This window comes from Cryptomeria japonica, chromosome 2 (assembly GCF_030272615.1).
Source record: "Cryptomeria japonica chromosome 2, Sugi_1.0, whole genome shotgun sequence".
Classification (NCBI taxonomy): domain Eukaryota; kingdom Viridiplantae; phylum Streptophyta; class Pinopsida; order Cupressales; family Cupressaceae; genus Cryptomeria; species Cryptomeria japonica.
In genome coordinates, this window is record NC_081406.1 from 256,147,126 (window position 1) to 256,167,767 (window position 20,642).

Here is a 20,642-nt window from a genome sequence, read left to right on the forward strand (position 1 = left end):
AAACAAATAAGTTATTTTTCCTGATTCAATAATATTTAATTGGGCACAATATAATCAAGTTTCCATAATCACTAGTACTACCATATCCCTTGCCTGCAGATGCTATGCAATCAGGCTGCAAGTAGAATACAAGAGCTCAAACAGTGAAAGGTTTCTTAAACACATAAAATTTCACTGTGTTATTGCATCCTCAAGAAAAATAAAACATATAGCTTCCAGAGTGCTCAGACATTTTAAAGAAATTGTATTTCAATTAATCTTAAGAACATTTTGTTCAGTAACAGTACACGTGTCATGCACATATATTTTCGACATGAACTGTCCCTTCCTGTCTTCAATAAGAAGAGGTGATTATTTAAAAAATTGAGTATACAAGCATACTAACTTCGTAATTTACATTGTCATTCCCCTCAGACATACATATATTCTCCTCCACGAATAGCATTTGCAGCACCCTTCCTTTCTTCCTCAGCCTCCTTTTCGCGTTCTTTTCTTGATTCATACTCGTGGTCGTCGGTCTGCAGTTCATGCCTACATATGGGACATGAATTATGCTCATCCTGGAAGAAAGCACAAAAAATGCATCTAGTGTGAATTACCTTTCTATTTTAAATAAACAATTGAGATAATAATATAATATAACTAATAGAAATTAGATGTTGGCATTCTTCACCAGCCATGGCTTGAGGCAATCAGGGTGAAACAAGTGCTTGCAAGGCAGCTCTTGCATCTTGTCACCATTGATTAAGTGCTCTCGACACACTGCACATTCTGTGTCTTTCCCTAATTTTACCAAAACCTCCTCCGTAACATCTATGATTGGCAATTTTGCAACCACTTCCTTTGATGCTGGAGGTACTCGCTGAGGTCCATGGCCAACATCCTAATAATCAAGAATAATGCATGACTAACCATCAACATGGCTCATATTTTATTATTTTGGAAAAGATTGCCCAACATCTAATATTAGATAGAATATCCTGGTACAGCACTAAAATTTGTTAATAAAATCATTTTTCATTAAGCCTGATCACATGTAGAAGTAAAATTGAAGTTGTAAACACTTATTTCATCATACTAGTGAAACACCTTCCGCCATAAGATGCCTGGTCTCTGCCATCATATGCCTCCACCCATGGCATTGGGAACTTAATTGCGTGTGTAAATAATATGATAAGAGTAAACCATGGATTAAGTGCAATTGATTAATATGCCTAATATACCCAAATCTTATTTCTGGAATGAGAAGTTTCAACATAAGTGAAACACACTTAAAACATCTATGGCTGGCCTCAAAATATGGACATCAAGAACTATGCTGCAAAGTTGCTGACCAAATTTGTATATATATCTGCACAGAATGACAATGCATCCATGTAGTAACAAGTTATAAACAGATAAAAAGTAGCAAAAAAGCAAACACAGAATCTAGAGAAAAACTCAAAATTATAATACTGAAAGCTAGAAAGGCTTGCATATTTGCTTTTCCATGTGAACATGCTGCTCATCTGACGTAAATCTCAAGTTGTTTAGCATTAAAAAAGATGTATTTCTCCCAACACAGAAGCAAGAATTATTCATCGACATGATAGTTTAAGGTGAAATGTATCGCAAGACTTACAGAAGACAAAAGACTGACATGGAAAGGAATGCTCCCAATTGATTTACATGGATGATCAAAAGACATTTATATATGCAATCCTCCGAATGTCTTCATACTCCCTCGAAAAACTATCAAAAAAGAGTTTGGGCAGGAAATGGCAGGCTAAAATTCTCAAATTACAATTATTTTTTATCAATAAAAATTTCAACACAGACACACCATGTCAGAGAGAAGAATTATTGAAAAACTACCTGTAAAGCAGCTTCAATGGCGCTTTCCAGATCATTTTCAATGTTTGCCGCTTGCTCAAAAATGTTTCGAATTAAATCCTCTTCAATGCTCTCAGGTGCATTGACATCTTGGGTGCTTGCTTCAGATGACCCAACTGTTGTACTACTTGCTTGATTTCCCATGGCAAAAGCTGTTAAAAAATTTTGAGCAGCAAGCCATCTAGGTGGTGGCGGCTCTGTCCCAACAGTCAACTGCCCCTCAAAAAGGAATCTTGAATCTGCCAATACCAAAGTGAACACCATCAATTATTGAAAAAACTTTCTCTAAACGAAGTTGTCTTCCATATGTTTACTGAAACATTGCTTGTTTGTGTAATGAAGATTCTTCCACAACACTAATTAACTGTCTTATTTATAGTTTTATTGCTCTGGCATTTCCACATACACACTGTAAAGAGTTTCTGTTGTGTTTGAATGTATAGAAGATATTTTGGTTGCAACCTACGTTTAATGTTGAGAATCTGATCTCAACCTCAGATTGCCCAATGAGGGATTTTGGCTTGTTTCTTTTGGAATTTCTACTAAAAAGAAGGCGTACCTATTTTGAAGAGGAAATTTTATCCAGTGGCTTACGAAGGCTTGTGTCCAGTTTTTCTGAGTATTAAGGACCTTAGAACCTAGTGATAACAAAAAATTTCAACACAAAAGATTGGTTCAGCAAGCCATGAGCTAATCATAAAACAGAGTGATTTTCCCGCACAGTGAACCAATCATGTACGAGACTCATTTAGCACAACATCAGGTGAATTTTGACAGAATAGATTCTCCTCAGAGCTGACTTCTAAGCTGAACAGTACTCTAAACTTGATAGTAATTTTTCAAGAGTTACAACGTCAGGTGTAAGTGTTGAGCAATTTTCTGCAAGAAAAAAGAAACTTTTGACCATTTTCCAGGAATGGCTATTCCAAAACAGTGGTATCTCTCTCTCTACAAAATATTTAGTGTCTAGCCATTTCCATTTACAACCTGGATAAAATCATTTGCTGCTGTATTTCTAGAGTTTGGCTTGTTGCCTATTTTTTGAGTTCTTGGATCTCATCTTTTGCTCCATCTTGCTTGATTACTAAATGTAATCTTGAATCCCATCAAACTACTTTGGTCTTTAATGGACATCAACATAATCTTTCATTCGTTCTTTCTTCTGTGAATCATAATCAGCCAATTTATAGTTCATATCTGTACATGGTTGATATTCATAAATCAACCACTAAAATCTGAAGCAAAAACCAAGTCCAGAAAATTAGAAAGTTATTAACGCACCTGCATTCTGTGGTGGATATGCTGAGGCCTCTTCTGTGTAATCAGTCTGCTGCAAATGTTCCTTTGCCCTACTAATACATGTCTTGATGTGATCCTTTTCAGCAGGTTTACTAACCAACTTATCAGCTTCTTCAAAGACCTTCATTCCAGTAATCCAAAAGCCAGGAGCAACATATCTTGTCTGCAGAAGTGTCGCCACCCTGCAAACTGCAGTATACATCTACCGCAAAAAGACAAACAATTCCATCAAAATTATGTAGATAGGCAGGTACTTATTATAGAGGGTGAATTTAGGAAAATGATCAGCACTAAACCAAATCCAACTAAGGATCATATGTAAAATTATGAAATATCACCCTATACTTGGACCATATTAACAGACAAATTCAACTTAACTAATCTGGATAGTTTTGGGGGTCTCAATAGAAACATAATACGTTGATGTCAAAACGAGAAGCATTTCAATCTCAAAATCATCGTGGAAAGAATGTGTACAAGAAGAAATGCAAAGACAATAGAGGATAAGGTCAATTTTACAATTTCAAACTTCAAATTTATGTTTTACATAACTGATAACAAGAAATATCAAAATTTACGTTAAAAGCAAAGCAATATATGTACGTAGACACAACTTGAAACCATTTAATGGTGAAATTCTGCATTTCAATGATCTACTGATTTATGAAGTTGTTCTGAAGTCAATTCAAACACAAACAAGGTTCGCATTACCCAGTTGTACTTTCATGGCAACCTTCTTACAAAAGAAGTTCAATGGAAAGATTTTAATACATTAAATATGTTGCATTCATTAAATTTCTAGTCCATAATAATATACTTGTTATTCTTCTGGATTCGACCGTGTAAATTTTGTAGTTGTCAACGTTTCTAAAAATCAAACACCATGATCCATCATCAGAACAAAAGAGCAAGTGAGAGAGCGAAAAAACAGTACGAAGATATCAACAGACCTAGAAGATTAAAAAGATGAAAAAACAGGCACAAGGACAAAGACACAAAGAACAAGGAGTCAAAAATATAAATAAAATAAATACCAAAAAGGAAACAACAAATAACACAAATACAAAAGAAGAAGAAAAATAAAAAAATAAAAAAAAAAAACTGAATGCAAAAAGAAGAAAGAATATATATACAAACATACTGCATACATATATATATATATATATACACCAAAAACATTGCACACATATACATAACCATTTAAGAATATATATGAATATACATCAATGTATATGTATATGTATATCATGAGTGTATATATGTGTGTGTGTATATAGGTGTGACAAAGCAAACGAAAAAGAATCGAGACAAAAAGACCAAAAAATAATAATAATAAAAGAAACAAAACAAACAAAAAAAGAAGAAAGAATAAAGGAAAGTAATATATATCATGTGTATATATGTGTGAGTATATATAGGTGTGACAAAGCAAACGAAAAAGAATCAAGAGACAAAAAGACCAAAAAATAATAATAATAAAAGAAACAAAACAAACAAAAAAAAAAGAAAGAATAAAGGAAAGTAATATACACATACACATACACATATACATATACACACCCAAACACATTGAACACATACACATAACCATTTAAGAGTATATATGAATACACATCAATGTATATGTATATGTATATCATGAATGTATAAGTGTGTATATATAGGTGTGAAAAAGCAAACGAAAAAGAATCAAGAGACAAAAAGACCAAAAAATAATAATAAAAAAACAAACAAAACAAACAAACAAAAGAAGAAAGAATAAAGGACTGTAATGTATATATCCAAAGTTAAAGCAAAAAAACAAAACAAAAAAAATAGAAAGAAAAGAACAAACAAAGAAGAAAGAATAAAGGAAAGTGTATATATATATATAAAGGAACCAAAGTTAAAGTAAAAAGAACAAAACAAACAAAAATGAAAAAATAAAGAAAAAACCAAAAAAAAAAAATAATTGAAGAAAAAGAACAAACAAAGAAGAAAGAAAGATCAGCCAACGAGGAAGACAAAGAACTTACTCATACATGAAAATTTCCTTATACCAATTAATGCATTCACCTTAATGTCTCAAATTTATATAATTCCGTCAATCAGCAAAATATTATTTCTAGAGTATGGCTTAATGCTTCTCTGAGTTCTCAGATTGTTCCATCACCAAACATATAGCTCTATTATGGTGAAAATCATATTAGTGCACGCTAAATGGCAATAATTATTAATTTTCAAGCCAAAGATTTTTATCTATGTAGAGGTCAATGATTACATAAAGTCCAATCAATATTGTGCAGATAGCAAAAAAGGTACACATGACAAATGATGATATCCCAACAAGATAAAACATGCACTCCAAACAAAAAGATATTGATCATATAAGAAATAATATATTATCACCCTAAACAAAGGCCAAATCAATAAGAAAAATTAAAATCATGTAATTTAGATAGTTTTCATTAACTTCCATCGACAGAAACAATAAAATCACAATCAAAAAGAGTGTCTTTCCAATCTCAAAATCGTTCTGAAAAATAATGTACAAAGCAGAAATGCAAGACAATTGAGCAAGAGATATTTTACAAATTCCAACTCCAAAATATTTTACTTATAATTAAACATTAAGTTTATTAAAAAATATAGAGGGGAATGGTAACTCCAATGTGACCATCAAGTGTTGGAGACCTCTGATCAAAAGCCATCTTCTGTCATCTCCAAACGTTTGTGGATGTACTCTGGTAAAAAACAAAATGATCAGCTGAAGAATGATGTAGTCCAGCAACTAAAAGGGCACTCCAAATATATCTGAAAATCCCTCATATCCTAATCTTTGATCTGAATAAAAGATGTGAATGAGTGGGAAAAAGCCTTCATGTTGCATGCTTTAATAGGAAAATTTAAACATTTTTGGCCAAATCTGACCAGTGTCCGTGAATGAGTTTCAAAGGCTTGGAAACTCTGGTCAAAAAAAGAAATTAAAATTTTCAATTGCACACAAGGTTTCTTCATTGTGAGGGGCTGGGGCCTAGCTCGATTGGCGAGAGCTTTCAATGGTGAAGCACGAGGTCACGAGGTCTAGTCTCCCTCCAGCCCACGTGGTACCTGTTGTGACGTTTTTACACATCGCCCCATTGCAAATGGGGACCCATGTTTTTTGCTTTTTAGGGTTTGTTTTCTAGGTCTTTTAGGGTTTTGTTAGTTAGCCTTTGCATTTTGAGTGCTGTCAGGGAGATCAATAGGATAGAATGTCCTGAAAATTTGGCTAAGTCTGGAATGTCCTGATCCTGAAATTTGACTAAGTCTGGAAACTGAAAAAACCTCCAAAAACTAGATTTTGCAATATAACTCCTGGAGGTCTGAAACCACTCTCAAACATCCTGAAAGTATATATGGAATATAACTTAAAGTATAAGAAATGTCACTTATACTTAAATGTTATATTCCATAAAAATTATCCTGATAGAGAGTTCGAAAAGTCAAATTTCACTCCTGTCCTTCACTGAGGATCCAGAGCGAATTTCGCTCCTGTCCCTCCCAGGAGGACCAAGGCGAAGCGCTCCTGTCCCTCAGTCAGGGACCAGGGCGATAATACTTATTTGAGCCATTCCTGACCTTGTTTGGACGAATTGAGACATCAAAAGCATGGTGAAGGACGAAATGAGCATGATAGAGCATCCAGACTTGATCAAAAACAATGAAATGATGAAGTTTTTGCCTAGAAGGTCAAATTCGCTCCTGTCCCTCACTGAAGGACCAGAGCGATTTTCTTTATATACACATTTTTAGACCTTTTTTGGACATTAACTTTTATTCATAGCATGAGGCAGGATGATATCTTCCCTAGCAAAGACATTTCATGGTGAAAAGTGAAGCATTTGGGCCTGGAGAGCAAAAATCGCTCCTGTCCCTCACTGAAGGACCGGAGCTTGAATCCCAAATTTGCATTATCCTCACAGTACTTAAATAATTTTGCGATTGGAAGAGGTCAAGGGAAGTATGTTTTGCCCATTGAATATAACTTAAGTACGCCACAATGAAGAAAATCGGCCTAAGTAACAAGTTCGCCCCTGTCCCTCTCCAAGGGACCAAGGTGACTGGCTAGGGCGCTCCTGTCCCTCTCCAAGGGACCAGAGCGATTTTCCCTCAAGACAAGATTCGGGCAAGAGAAAAACAAGTTTTCGCGTTTGAGGTGGATGGAGGAAGACGCAATCGATCCGTTGAAGATAATTTTTGAAGCTAGCAAAGGACGAATTGGCTTGTAATTGCAAAAGTGCTCCCGTCCCTCACTGAAGGACCGGAGCTTGAATTTCAAATTTGCACTGTTCTTGCAGGATCAAGACAATTTTATGATTTGAAGAGACCAAGGAAAACATGATTTATCCATTGAATATAATTTGGAAGGCTAATGAAGGACGGATAAGCTTGGATTTGCAAAATAGCTCCTGTCCCTCTGCCAGGGACCAGGGCGAATTTAAGTGATAGCTCCCGTCCCTCTCCCAGGGACCAGAGCGAATTTCCTCATGAGGCATGTTTTTGGCGAAGATCAAGTAAGTTTCGAGTTTGAAGCAACAAAGGAGGGTGTAATGAACTCATTGAAGACAAATTGAAGATTACAAGATACCAAAGTGAGGCCCAAATTGGCCTAAGCGCTCCTGTCCCTCTCCCAGGGACCAGAGCGACTTTTTGCCTTAGGTCAATTTCTTGCCAAGTTAGAATGAAATCCAGGCTAAGGATGAAGGGAAGGGGACACAATGAATCCATTGAAGATAAATTTTGAAGTTAACAAAGTGTGATGGAGCCTATAAGTACAAATTCGCTCCTGTCCCTCAGCCAGGGACCAGGGCGATATGATGGTTATGTTGCCTTTCCTCTAAGTTTTAACCTCTCCAAGTCAAGGTGAAAGGTGGCAAGGACGTTTTGGAGCCTCTCAATGAAGAACGAAGTATCAAAAGTCGCCAATATTGAAAGAATTACACCAAATGTCCCAGTTCGCTCCTGTCCCTCAGTCAGGGACCAGAGCGAAAGTGTTCAAATAAGGCCAAATTTGGGTTGCTATTCACATTTTGAATGTTTGAAAGGGAGTAAAGGACATCGTTTTGCACTTTGAAGACAATTACAAGTTAAGATGATGGAAAATTTTCATTATATACCCAAGTTCGCTCCTGTCCCTCAGTCAGGGACCAGAGCGAAATTTTCATGAAGGCCTAAATTTTGAAGGTTTATCAAGTATCAAGTGTCCAAGGGGGATCAAGAGACTTCATTTTACACGATGAAAGCAATGGCAAGTTGATGAAAGCAAGCATGAGCCCAGGACATTGAAGTTCGCTCCTGTCCCTCAGTCAGGGACCAGGGCGATATTTACTATATTTGCTAATTCATTCAAAATTCACACCAAGTCAAGGTTGTACAAGGTTGCACAGGGTCTAAGGCGTTTTAAGAAGATGGTATGCAAAGGTTTCAAACGTCAAAGGGTCATTAATTGAGCCAAGGAACCTATATCGCTCCTGTCCTTGAGCCAAGGACCAGGGCAATTTGCACAAGATCATTTATTTTCCTTCAAAATCAAGACAAGGCAAGGATACACAAGATCAAGGACATCATTTAGGAAGCAATGAACAAAGAACAAAGGTTGAAAGATAGCAAATTTTGGCTAGAACTTCAGGATCGCTCCTGTCCCTCTCCAAGGGACCAGGGCGATAATCTATTTAAACATCAAAATGCCTTGTAGATGCCAAGTGAAGTAAAAGTGGAATGAAGAAACAATGTTATTACTTGCCATATGGTGAAGATTGAAGATCGAACAAGCAAGATCAAGGAGAAAACACCAGGATCGCTCCTGTCCCTCTCCAAGGGACCAGGGCGATATCACCTCAAGAGGCACTCATTCGCACAAGCAAGTCAATCAAGCTCGAATTTCCCAACGAAAATGCCAATTTCAACGTAAGGATGAAGATTTTGAACGTCAAAAGCACGAGATTCCAGGCTAAAATGGTAGATCGCTCCTGTCCCTCAGTCAGGGACCAGGGCGATGAGGTTTGTACTTTTCCACTTCTCCAATTTTTTGGCGCTAAAGCAATTTTTTTTTTAATTTATTTTAAATGCTAAAATCGACAAATTCAAAAAATTCAATTAATTAGCATTTAAAAATTGCGCTTGGACATTAATTAATTGATTTTTTGCCTTTTAAAATCGAGTTTATTAATTTAAAAAACAAAGGCATTTAATTAATTGATTATTAATTTAATTAAAATCAAATGGAGCGCTTGGTATTTATTTGTTTATTTTACAAAAGTCGGCCTTAAGGTGAATATGAGGTGAGCGCTTATAAAGGGAGGGTGAAAATTTCATTTTCAAATCATTATTCAATCATCTCTTACATGCGATTTGGAGAAAGCAAAGGTGGTGCGAAACATCTTCAAAGGGGAGTGCGAGCTTGAAGTTAGAGTTAAGGCGAACTTGCCAAAAATATTGAAGATCACATCAAAGACCCCAAGGGTGACGAAGTTGATAGGAAGGACGTTCGCTTGAAGATCACGTGGAAAAGGCTTCAAACATTAATTTTGCCTAGGCAAATTCCTTGTTTTGCATTCTAGAGTTAAGCTCTCAAGTGAGGTACGGCGATATGGATTTATTGTTTTGATTTTGATTGTTGATCGTCATAGCCTTCAAATTTTGAATTTTGAATTTTGAATTGTAGTAGCTCAATCGTTTTTTAGGAAATAATAACTCAAGGATTTATTATGAAGTTTCCTAAAAATTAATCTAATCTATGTTATATATTGCAAAATCATGTTTCTAATTTTGAAATGTTGTGTAGGCATCAAATGGAGATCTTCTCAAGGAAAATCAAGCCAGATCAAGGGCGACCTCCTCAAGCCTAGCATCGACAAGGACGGCCTTCTTTGGACTAACGTCATCAAGGGCGACCTCTTCCAAATCCAGCATTCCAAGGCAAGGTACATCAATCGTCTTGCACATCAAGGACAAAAGGAGTTAGAACAAGAGTTAATTAAAGATAGCCTCTCAACGACATCAAATTGAATATCTAGCAAGCTACAAGTGTCAGATGAGGTGGCATCCCAGTCATCACTCCTCCAGTCAGTGTGGTCCACCTCAGCATGTCCAAATTCAATGTACCTAACTCATGGAAGGTGGCACAAACTCCGATGTACCTACCCCGGCTATCCATTGGTCGATTTTTCTAGAGAGGACATGTATCCAAGCAATACAATTTTATCATTGGTCAAGCATTAGATGTTATGTAATGGTTGTAACAAACCCTAATTAGGGTTTTCATTGTAAAATCTTGGCCATTGATCTTGAATTGATCAAAGCCATCAAATTGTATTGAGGGCACTATATAAGCCCTGACATTTCATTTTGTAAAGGCTAATTAGAAATAATTAGAGAGAGTTAGAGTTAGTTAGTGAATAGAGAGTAGTTAGAAGTTGATAGAATAGCAATTAGAGTAGAGTAGAGAGAGAAGGCAAAGATTGTTGCCAAGAGGTTGTTGTAAAAGACTTGTAACTTCATTGAAGAAATGGTGAAATTTATGGGTCGATTCGACAATTTGCATGGTCTTTATACTTCTCATATTTGATTTCATGTTATTAGATGAGTGGAAGAAATGTGCTTGATTGATGGTGAAATTCGTATATCCATACTATTAGCAGTTTGTTGATTGCAGACTTGCCTTGCGTAGTCAACTGGAATCATTCAGCTTAAGCTTAACTTCAATTGTCGCTTCTTCATCGATATGCATCAACCTGATGGTGTCTATGCCTGCAGTGATGATTTGAACATCATAAAGCTTTCCTTCGAAGATCGCACTAGCCTTGTGGAGATGGTCCTGCGATGTCAAAACAAGACCTAGTTAGAATTTCATCAAAGATCAATCATTGCTCCTACATTCTTAGTGTTAGGATTAGATCCTTTCCTCGCCCTCATCCTTTTTCTATTTTTTCAAATCTAAGCCAGTAAGACCCTGTGTTCCAGCAAAGCAGATCGGAAGTTCAATCATCAGATGTAAGTCCCCTTGTGATTCCAGCAAATCACATCATACCACTGGAGTTTATCCACACGTAAAGACCCTACTAACCAGAACATTGGAGTCATCCTAACTGATCCTTCATGCGAATCTTCAGCAGTTAGAGACATTATTCAAGAGAGGATAAGATGCCTTTAGGTATTTTATTCTGTGTATGATAGTGTACAAAATACACGTCAACAGTACCGGAGGACGTGTCGCGTCAGCGTCACCGATCATGTTAACAAGTTTACGCAGCGCACTGCAGTTTATATGGAGGTGCTATACCCGGTTCCTGCAGTCTTTAAAAAAAAAGGTTTCTTCATTGTGGGCCGTATGTTATTTGAAGATTTACTTTGGGGCCAGGGTTCTAGGAAGATTATATTTTAAGTCTAAAGCCATGGTTATGACTATTCCTTCTTTGCAGTACTTGTTCAGGTGCACCTTATTGGCATATTGTTGGCATAACTGATGAAGACAATAATGGAGAGATTATTGGCATATGGAGATGATGATGAGATGAGAAGATGACCCTTAAAAGTTGGTAAAGTTGATGGAGATTATTGGCTAGATGATGATGATATAGTTGTAAGCTGTTTGATGACTTTATATGTGTTGTCATTGATGGCAACCATGTTTGTTGAGTCATCTAGGCCTACCGGTAAAGCCTAACCAGTAGAGGAATGTGTTAGACAACAAAACTGCTAAGTTGTTGTAAACTGGTAAACAAGAACAGTGTGATGATCAAGATACTGATATGGACGATTGGTGAGGAGTTAGATGTTGCAGTTTTACAGGAGTGTTGAAGTCAGTAACATGCATCTATGTTCCACACCGCATCAGCAAATTCAGTATATTGAGTGAGTTCAGTATATTGAGTGAGTTATGATTTACTGTCATAAACTCTGTGAAGAAGAATGTATACCGGTAACCATAGAAACGGGACTTGGACTCGGCTTGGACTCGGCAAGGTCGACCCAGACTCGAACTCGGGACTCGGAGTCAAACTCAGCTGGACTCGGGAAAGTGAAAAACTCAAGAAATTTAGAGATTTTTAAAGATTTAAAATTTGTTTCATGCACCCTTTATTGAATACACCTTAAAGACACAATAACATCATCAAACTCGGCTCATTTGATTACATACACAAGTATACATCAATCACATAAGCATAAACGCAAATTGTAGGTGAAGGAAATAACAAACATAGATTTATAAATATTGTCATATGTATACAATATTACAAAACTCATGGAATAAAAAATCCATGTTATCATATGATCATCATCAAATGTTCCATACAAATACCAAAGGTAAATACAACTACAAGCCTATGGCTCAGAGGAGCCTGCATCCTCCAACCCCGGCCCCCTGCGAAGGCATCTAAGGTAGGTCCTGGATAATTCGACAGCCATAGCCGCTCTCCGTGACACCATGCCATGCTCACCAACATCAAGAACATCAGTGTCACTATCTACCTCTGAATCTCATGTCTCTGCTCGTGCTCTCCACTCCTCCTCTGTCATGGCTACAGTCTCAACCTCTATATCTACCTGGTCGATCCAATCAGTGTCAGACTCGTAGGTTAAATTTTCCCTACTTCTATCGACGCAGTTTCCCCCCATATTTTTCAATGGAGGTTTGGGGGCAGCACCCCCAAGGTGGGCAGCCATGTTGGCTGACATCAAATGTTATTTTTCTATTGGCTGACATGTTGTAACCCTAATTTTTCTCATTCTCAGACAGAGGTTGTAGTGAACAAAGACGAGATTATTCATTTTAAAAACACTTGAAAAAATGCATTTTTTTTGGCCTTTTTTGGGCCTTGCCGCTAGCCGAGTCCCAGGCATGGGACTCACCGAGTTTGGCGAGTTTATGCCAAACTCGCCAACTCGGCGAGTCTAGCAAGTTCACCCCTTGACTCGAACGAGTCCGAGTCCGAGCTCGCCAAACTCGGGGGGCATAAATCGTACTCGGACTCGCCGAGTTTGGCTAGTCCTAGGCGATTTTCCAATCTCTGTCGGTAACAAATCTTTTGACAAGTAATGATTTTTGGTTTGGCGGTAGATCTTATCATGTTCATAACTTAGTGACGACGTGTCAAAAACTGTGTGTAATGATAATATGGTGTTTGAGCGCATACAGGGATCAGATTTCTTGGGAAACAACGAAGTGCTTAGCAGAATGTGACAAGGGTTTGATTGCTTATCAAATCGATGTGCGGTGATGTGCGGTGATCATTCAACAGTGGAAATTGTCTAGGAATTTGTTGTAATGTATTCTGGTGGATTGTTTTGCCGTGCTTATTGTAAATTCATTGTATTTTGAATGTAGTTAGAGTTATGTAACTCACCTAGTTGAAAAGTGTATTTAGGTCGAGTTGGAGAAGAGATTTTGGATCGGTGGTTTGAGAAGAAGAGTGTGTCGAACCAGATTGAAGAGTCAGCATGTGTGTAGCAAAGATTGAGCTGAAATGGATTTGTACTAGCAAGCAAGGAAGTGTTGTAATCAGATCATTTGCCCTGTTGTTCCCTAACAGTTACAACAGTATTGAAATCCCTTAACCGGGTAGATCCTAACAAGTCTTATTTGTCCCTCGACCGGGTGGCTCATTAACTTGAGTTTAAAATCCTCTAGCAAGGTTACTCCTAACATGGTAGAGCTCCTCACAGGGCTAAGGTAAAATCCCTTCACCGGGTGACTCCTAACAGGGTCTACTCTTAATCGGGCATATTGTAAAACTCCTAACCAAGCTAGGCATTTAACCGGGCGCATTCCGAAAGAGCACAAATATTTTGTGGGTGCTAATTCCCACCGTGGTTTTTCCTATTTGGGTTTCCACGTGAAAAATCTCTGTGTTCATGTGGTGATGCATTGTTGATGTGTGGATTTGATATCATTACTTTATTTGCATGTTGATGAACACTTAAGTGAATGGTTTGATAAATCAGTTTAAAGGACTGTTTGAGTAGTTACCAGTACTGGTTTTTGAAGTGTTTGTAAAGTGTTGCAGAATTGTTTTACTACCGATTCACCCCCCCCCCCCTCTCAGTAGTAACTGGATCCTCATAATAACACACCTTACATAGTTACCATTTGAATATTGATGCAAATCTGGTTTTCATGCCATTGGAAACTCCCTACACAAGTTCTTGGTTGTGTCTTCTAAAAGTTTGGAGCATACTCCCACCACATTTTCACATATTTCTGTAGAACTGGAAATAGATAAGGGATTGCCAAAAGAAGTTATTTTTAAAAAGGATGGCAAATCTTGGGTACAAAAGCTTAGATTATACAATGTTACTCGGAAATGCATTTCCAGCCTATAGACACACGTTCCGAAAACGAAAACCGTTTCGGGGACTTGGGATGGCCAGAAATGTTTCCAAGTCATCCCCGATCCCCCAAAAATTTTCGAAAACAATCCCGGAAACTCGGAAACGGTCAACCTTTTTTGGGGGGACCGTTGACCATCTCTGCGACAGCAAGGGATGCCCAATCCATCCCCTGACCGTCCCGAGGATGGATGGCCATTTCCGGCAATAGGCACAATTAAAATAAAATTCATTTTTTACAAAAATTATTTATCATTATTTTTTTTATAAAAATTATTAACAAAAGCAATTAATTTTTTTTAATGAAAACCGCTGATAGAAAGTGATTAATTATTTTTATTTTTACTTACTATCGATACCATATTATTGATATCGATATAATATTATTATCAATATCATATGATATCAATAAAAGCCATACTCAGTTTTAAATAAAATAAAAAAACATTGGCGGAGCTTTCATGAAAGCGTTCAACAAGGGAAGAAATACAGAACTAGTGAAGACGTGAAGTGTGAAAGGCGAAAGGGTTTTTTTATTTTCATTTTAATTTTGGTCTGTGCAAGGAAAAAGAAGACTATGAAGTGTCTAATCCAATGATTTTAGAATTAGAATCTAGATTTTAATTTATAAATGTTATTATGTTGCTATGATGAACTTTTACTATGTTACAATGTTATATAAATTTCAGATTTCCCTCTATATAGATATATATATATATCCCTTGTCGTCCCCTATTCCGAAGAAAAAAAAAGATCCTAGAAACCCATTTCCCCGTCTCCCATCCCTGTCCCGAAAACTCGTGATGACATAGAGATTATATGAATATCCCCTTTCAATGCCACTTTTGCTTTATTTATGGGCATTTTGGTTTCACATTGCGAAAGAGAAGCTATATCACTGCAGTGGATGGCAAGAAGAAGCTCCCTTCTCAAGAAATTTGGAGGAAAGGGGCAGAGCCTCATCATTTGATAATTTGTCCAAGAAAGGTGAATGAGGCTTCTAAGTTCAACTGTTTAGATAAAGATGATGGAGGATTGGTTGTTATGTCCGCTCCTTAAGAGAAGAACGGAGTCGGCATTAACCCTGCAGGATGCATATTTCTACTTTTATGGTTTCAGTTTTGCATAGAGGGCTTCAATCAATGATGGATGGAGAGCTCCCCTTGGTGTTGAAGGCGAAAATGGATGATCTAGTGCAGTATAAGATTTCCGTTTTTGATTTGGGAATGAAAGCTTCACCTTCCCCTGGGCTAAATTGGCCTTATGTGAAAAAGAAGAAAGAGCACTCAGAGAAAAAGATTCCTCAACAGATGACACTAAGATTTTCCAAGAATATACAAAAGAATTCACCTTTGTGTTAAGGCACTTGAAGTACTTGTTGCAAAGTTTTCACACATTGCCCCATTGCAAATGGGGACCCCTGCTTTCGCTTTCCTTAGTCACTTTGCTTTAGGGTTTTAATGTTTTGCTTAGGGTTCATAAAATAAATGTTCCTCAGAGCTTCCAACTGCAGACTTCATAACAGGTGAGAATTATGAAGACCGGCTCACTATGTGAGGGAGCATTTATAATTGCCAAGCTTGGCTGACTATGTTTGAAGAGCAGACCAAGTATTTATGTTATAAATTTATATATTAATTTCCATGCTTAAATGAAGCAATTAATAATTAATAAGTTAAAAGGTAGTGTTTAACAAATAAAGACAGCAATAAAGAATATAAAGGATATAAAGGAAGTAAATCTGTATTAGAAGGCTGACCCACTTCCTAATGTTTAAAAGACATAACATCACTCTAAATTTTTTAGTTTAGAGCAGATATAAAGGAAGGCAACAAAGAGGACCAGATCTGAACCATATTAATCCACAGTCAATAATACTCTAGATTTGTGCTATGCATGGAGATGTGCTTAATATGAATGCTTATCATATGAAGCCAGATAATGTTCTTAAGCAAAATCCTCACATATTAATATAGGCTGTAATTTGTATGACTATGTAATAATGTATAATGATGTATTGGATCTCTAATATATTGAATATGCAGTAGTGTGAATTGTCTAACATATTTGTCAATTTGCGGCAAACAACCATGATAGAGATAGTGAGGGAATACAATGAGGGGGAAACAGTTATGATGTCCTCTTCTAGGTACACCACCTCATGGTGGTGACTGATTGTCCAATGGGGCCAAGGGCATGCAAAGAGTGCTCCGTCCTTGGGCTTAGAAGGGAAGGATGTTCCGGACACCTTATTGTAGCTTCGCTCCAATCCCTCTACCATGGTTGACCATTGAATTAAGGAGCTCAATCATAGCGAGGAGAATAGGATGGCATGATGAAAGGGAATGGTTATAGGACACCTCATTGGGTACACCACCTCATCTAGATGGTGGAAGGCCACATGAGACCAAGAGGGATGGTATATCTGCTCTTGGGCTTAGGGTAGAGGATCTCTTGGGCACCCTATCATGCTTCCTTATCCTAACCTTTAATGGTTGAATTCCATCCATTAATTAGATATATCTTATGATTAAGCTAATGCTCCTAACCCTAGTAGAAAGATTTATGCTTTTGATTTTAATTAATGTTTCTCATAAGGAAAGTTTATTTTATGGATTATGTTTCAATGATTTCCTAATATGTTTGCATGATCTCAACCATAGGAGTTACAGAGATCATTGCAAACCTACCCCTAATGTAGCTACGGGTGTATTACAATGATTCTAAAAAGGGTACATAAATAACATCATGCTACCAATCAAGCAGAACTTCACCGTCATAATCATAAAATCCCTTGCTGTGACTTCAAAATCAATGTATGGACCAATTTATCCAGACTTCACAACTGAATCAAGAAGAAAAACTCTTTTGGAATGACTTAAAAATGTTCTAAATATTATAGGCCGTGGAGGCACAAATCTCTATTTTTAAAAGTAATATATGCAGCCTTAATCCATATGATGGATTCTATTTTTATAAGTTTCACATAGACTAAAGCCAAATTAGATTGAAAGGGCAATGGAATTTATGGCACAAGAATGAAAATGATATCAGGGCCCACTTCCAACAGCCTTAAGCAAACAAAGTAATATGTTCTAGAAATAAAACAGAAGTTTCAATATAGAAGGGGAAATAAATTGTTACCGTGTGCTGCAGGGGTGGAGATGCAGTGGCATAGTGGTTGCGCAACATCAATGCCAGCGCTGCTGCTCCTGATTCGAACGTTTGCTTTTTCCCCAGCTGTTTCTGTATATCCTCTACATTTTGCTTCAATATTTTTTCTGCCTCCATCTTGCCGCGATTGGAACCTTGGTCGTAAATTCCCTATCGAACTTGCGAAATAAATAGGAGCTTTCTTGCAACCCAAGGAAAGAGAGTTTGACATAGTTCTAATACCCTTGATGGGACGCTTGACCAAACCTTTTAATATGCTTCTTATTTTTATTATTTTTATTATTTTTACATATCATGGTGTTCTTATTTTTATTTTCTATGGGGAAATGTTTATTTTGAGGTTGAAAAAAAAGTTTAGGGAATTTATTTTTTAGAATCTAATCTCTCGAGTTCAAATTTCACAAGGTGTTAAAGTATATACCCTTCATTTGTAGTGCAGTTAGGTGCCTCCCGCAAGAAGTATGAGGTAGTCTCATAGTGCTCTAACTCATCTATGGACCCATATACAGATTGTTGGCGTCATAGACTATTAAAGATCTTTTTTTTCTTTCTAATCATGATAGTTTTGTATTGTTAGAGATTAAAAGTGTTTATTTGTTATTCTAAATCATTTAAATGTGATGAGTGTTTAATAGATTATTTATATTTATGAGAGGTGCATTTTTGTAAATCGATTAATGAAACATGGATCAATGAGTTTGACATAAAAATTATATAATTCTAATAGAATGTTGCATTTTTTTCTCTTCTTGCATCTTATTGATTAATTTTTGAAGGCACAATTGGTCTTGTAACAAGTGAAAATTTTGGGGAAACATGCATTTGACCAAATAAGCAACCAGGAATTGAGATCTATTGCTAAATTTCAATCGTAGACAATCGGAAGCATGCTAACAAATCCAACAAAAAGTACAAAATAACAATAATGCAAATCAAAGTCTAAATTCAAGCAAGTGGCTTCCATTGTTCTTCTCCTCCATGTTGCATATGGTGATAATGGCTCTCAGAGTCATACAAGACCTGCAAAGTGATCACAAGAATTTGAAGAATGTGGTTGATCATGATTGAGGATGACATTGGACTTATAGCTTTTTGAAATCAAAACCGATGGGCTAGATTGATTTCATAGTAGAAAGTACAAATTAACAATAACGCAAACCAAAGTCTAAATTCAAGCAAGTGACTTCTATTGCTCTTCTCCTCCATGTTGCATATGGCGATAATGGCTCTCAGAGTCATACAATACCTACAAAGTGATCACAAGAATTTTAAGAATGTGGTTGATCATGATTGAGGATGACATTGGATTTATAGCTTTTTGAAATCGAAATCGACGGTCAGGATTGATTTAATAGTAGAAAGATCAATAGTGGAGAATCAACGAGACAAGGTAGTTGGGAGCTAATTATTGATGTAACTAGATTGATTGATAAGTTGACTTAATTGACTAAATTAGTTAGTGGAAAGTGATTTCGAAAATAGCAAACTAATTGACTAGTTAGAAGAAGGTGGTTGACAAGTCAATAGTGGAACTGAGAGTCGATGGAGTTAGTCTTTTTTGACATGTGTTGTAGGAGAATAGATGAAATTAACATTTCATTTAATTTGGAGAGAATTTGGTTTTTGAAAATATGAGAGAAATGAAATTAAATTGAAATGTGAGATAATTGAATTTAATAAATTAGGAAATTTACTTAAATTGAGAAGACATTATTAGCTAATTAAATAAGTTGAACTAATTATTTAATTATGGAGAGATAATGGAAATTGATTTAATTAAATAAAAAAGATATTTTAATTAAAGTATGTGAGAGAGGATTAATTTAATAATTTAATTAATATTAGAGGAAAATTAGCTAATTAAATAATTAAAAACTATTAAATCATGAAGTTGGAGGGAAATTCAAATTTGAAAGTGAAGTGGATGAATGATGTTAAATTGGAAGAATAAAGTCAAATTAATTGAATAATTAAAATTAGTTAATTAATAAAGATGAATAATTAGTAAAGTTAGCATTTGCGGGTGAGGGACAATTTGAGGTGTCTACAGGTCCATATATTTTTTTATTAGTAAAATGTATAATATGGAATCTTCTCCTAAAATGGTAGAGTAACTATAGTTTGTGTTTGAAATTCCAATCATAGGTGAAGAGGGAGCTAGAATTTTGAAGAGTAGAATAATAAAAATTCATTAGACCATTAGCTCTAAAAATACCTCCTAAAAAAGTTGGGTAATGTATGCTAAAATAATTAGCCAAGAAGTTGCATTGACCCTCTAATTAGCCCTTCTTTTTTTAAGAAAGCATACAATTACATTGACCAATCTAGTTCACCTAACATAAAAACCATCCCTAATTTTGTAATATGTTCTATTTTTAACATTTTCAAATCCAAACAACCATCTTCCACCTATTTGTTTTTTTTTTTTGTGGGGGGAGGGTAAGCTTCTACCATTATGGAGGTAGATCCCTTTATTAATGTAAAAAGATGATGACATAAAGTTTTGCAAATAAACCCGCATAGACCTCTAAAAACCATACCGACTAGACCCTCTAACCTTCTAGGATCCAAATACAACAGAGCATTACAAAAGATCATACAATCTCTTGTAGAGCATCCCAAACACCTTCTGCTGAGCACTCCTCTTAAATTTGGCCCAGATAATGCTAATGGGAGTCTTAGAAAAAATTGTTGAAGATTCCCCCATCATGTTTGTGATGAGTACCAAGGCTCGCGTCCAGAACCAAATATAAAGCATCCCAAATTTCGTCGTTGTCTATCTTGGACAAACTTCAACATTGTTCTTTCCTCAATTCATTTATGCGGGAAAGACTGTGAAAAAGGCAACAATCCTCTGCCTTATCCTAGCCAAAATCCCCCTCTAATGTTACATTGATATTTGCAAATCCCAGAGACAATTCTTGTGCTCCTACCCATTAAGCTCACAC

At 36.3% G+C, this 20,642-nt stretch overlaps 1 protein-coding gene across 1 annotated transcript; it reads right to left on the reverse strand.

Moving 5' to 3' along the window:
• Positions 1 to 231: 231 nt before the first annotated feature.
• Positions 232 to 17,882, reverse strand: LOC131047118 (E3 ubiquitin-protein ligase AIP2). Its single transcript, XM_057980963.2, has 5 exons — positions 17,665 to 17,882; positions 3,154 to 3,373; positions 1,855 to 2,111; positions 674 to 883; positions 232 to 560 (listed from the first exon to the last, which is right to left on the reverse strand). Exons 1-5 carry the CDS (start codon positions 17,809 to 17,811, stop codon positions 411 to 413), a joined length of 984 nt encoding a protein of 327 aa, XP_057836946.1. The 5' UTR covers positions 17,812 to 17,882; the 3' UTR covers positions 232 to 410.
• Positions 17,883 to 20,642: the final 2,760 nt, after the last annotated feature.

Excerpts from the sequence above, each read along its gene's own strand:
- LOC131047118 (XM_057980963.2), bottom strand. The coding sequence starts at position 17,811 with ATGGAGGCAGAAAAAATATTGAAGCAAAATGTAGAGGATATACAGAAA. Across the intron at positions 2,112-3,153 it reads ATATCCACCACAGAATGCAG|ATTCAAGATTCCTTTTTGAG; the intron begins GTGCGTTAATAA and ends TGGTATTGGCAG. Across the intron at positions 884-1,854 it reads CCATTGAAGCTGCTTTACAG|GATGTTGGCCATGGACCTCA; the intron begins GTAGTTTTTCAA and ends CTTGATTATTAG.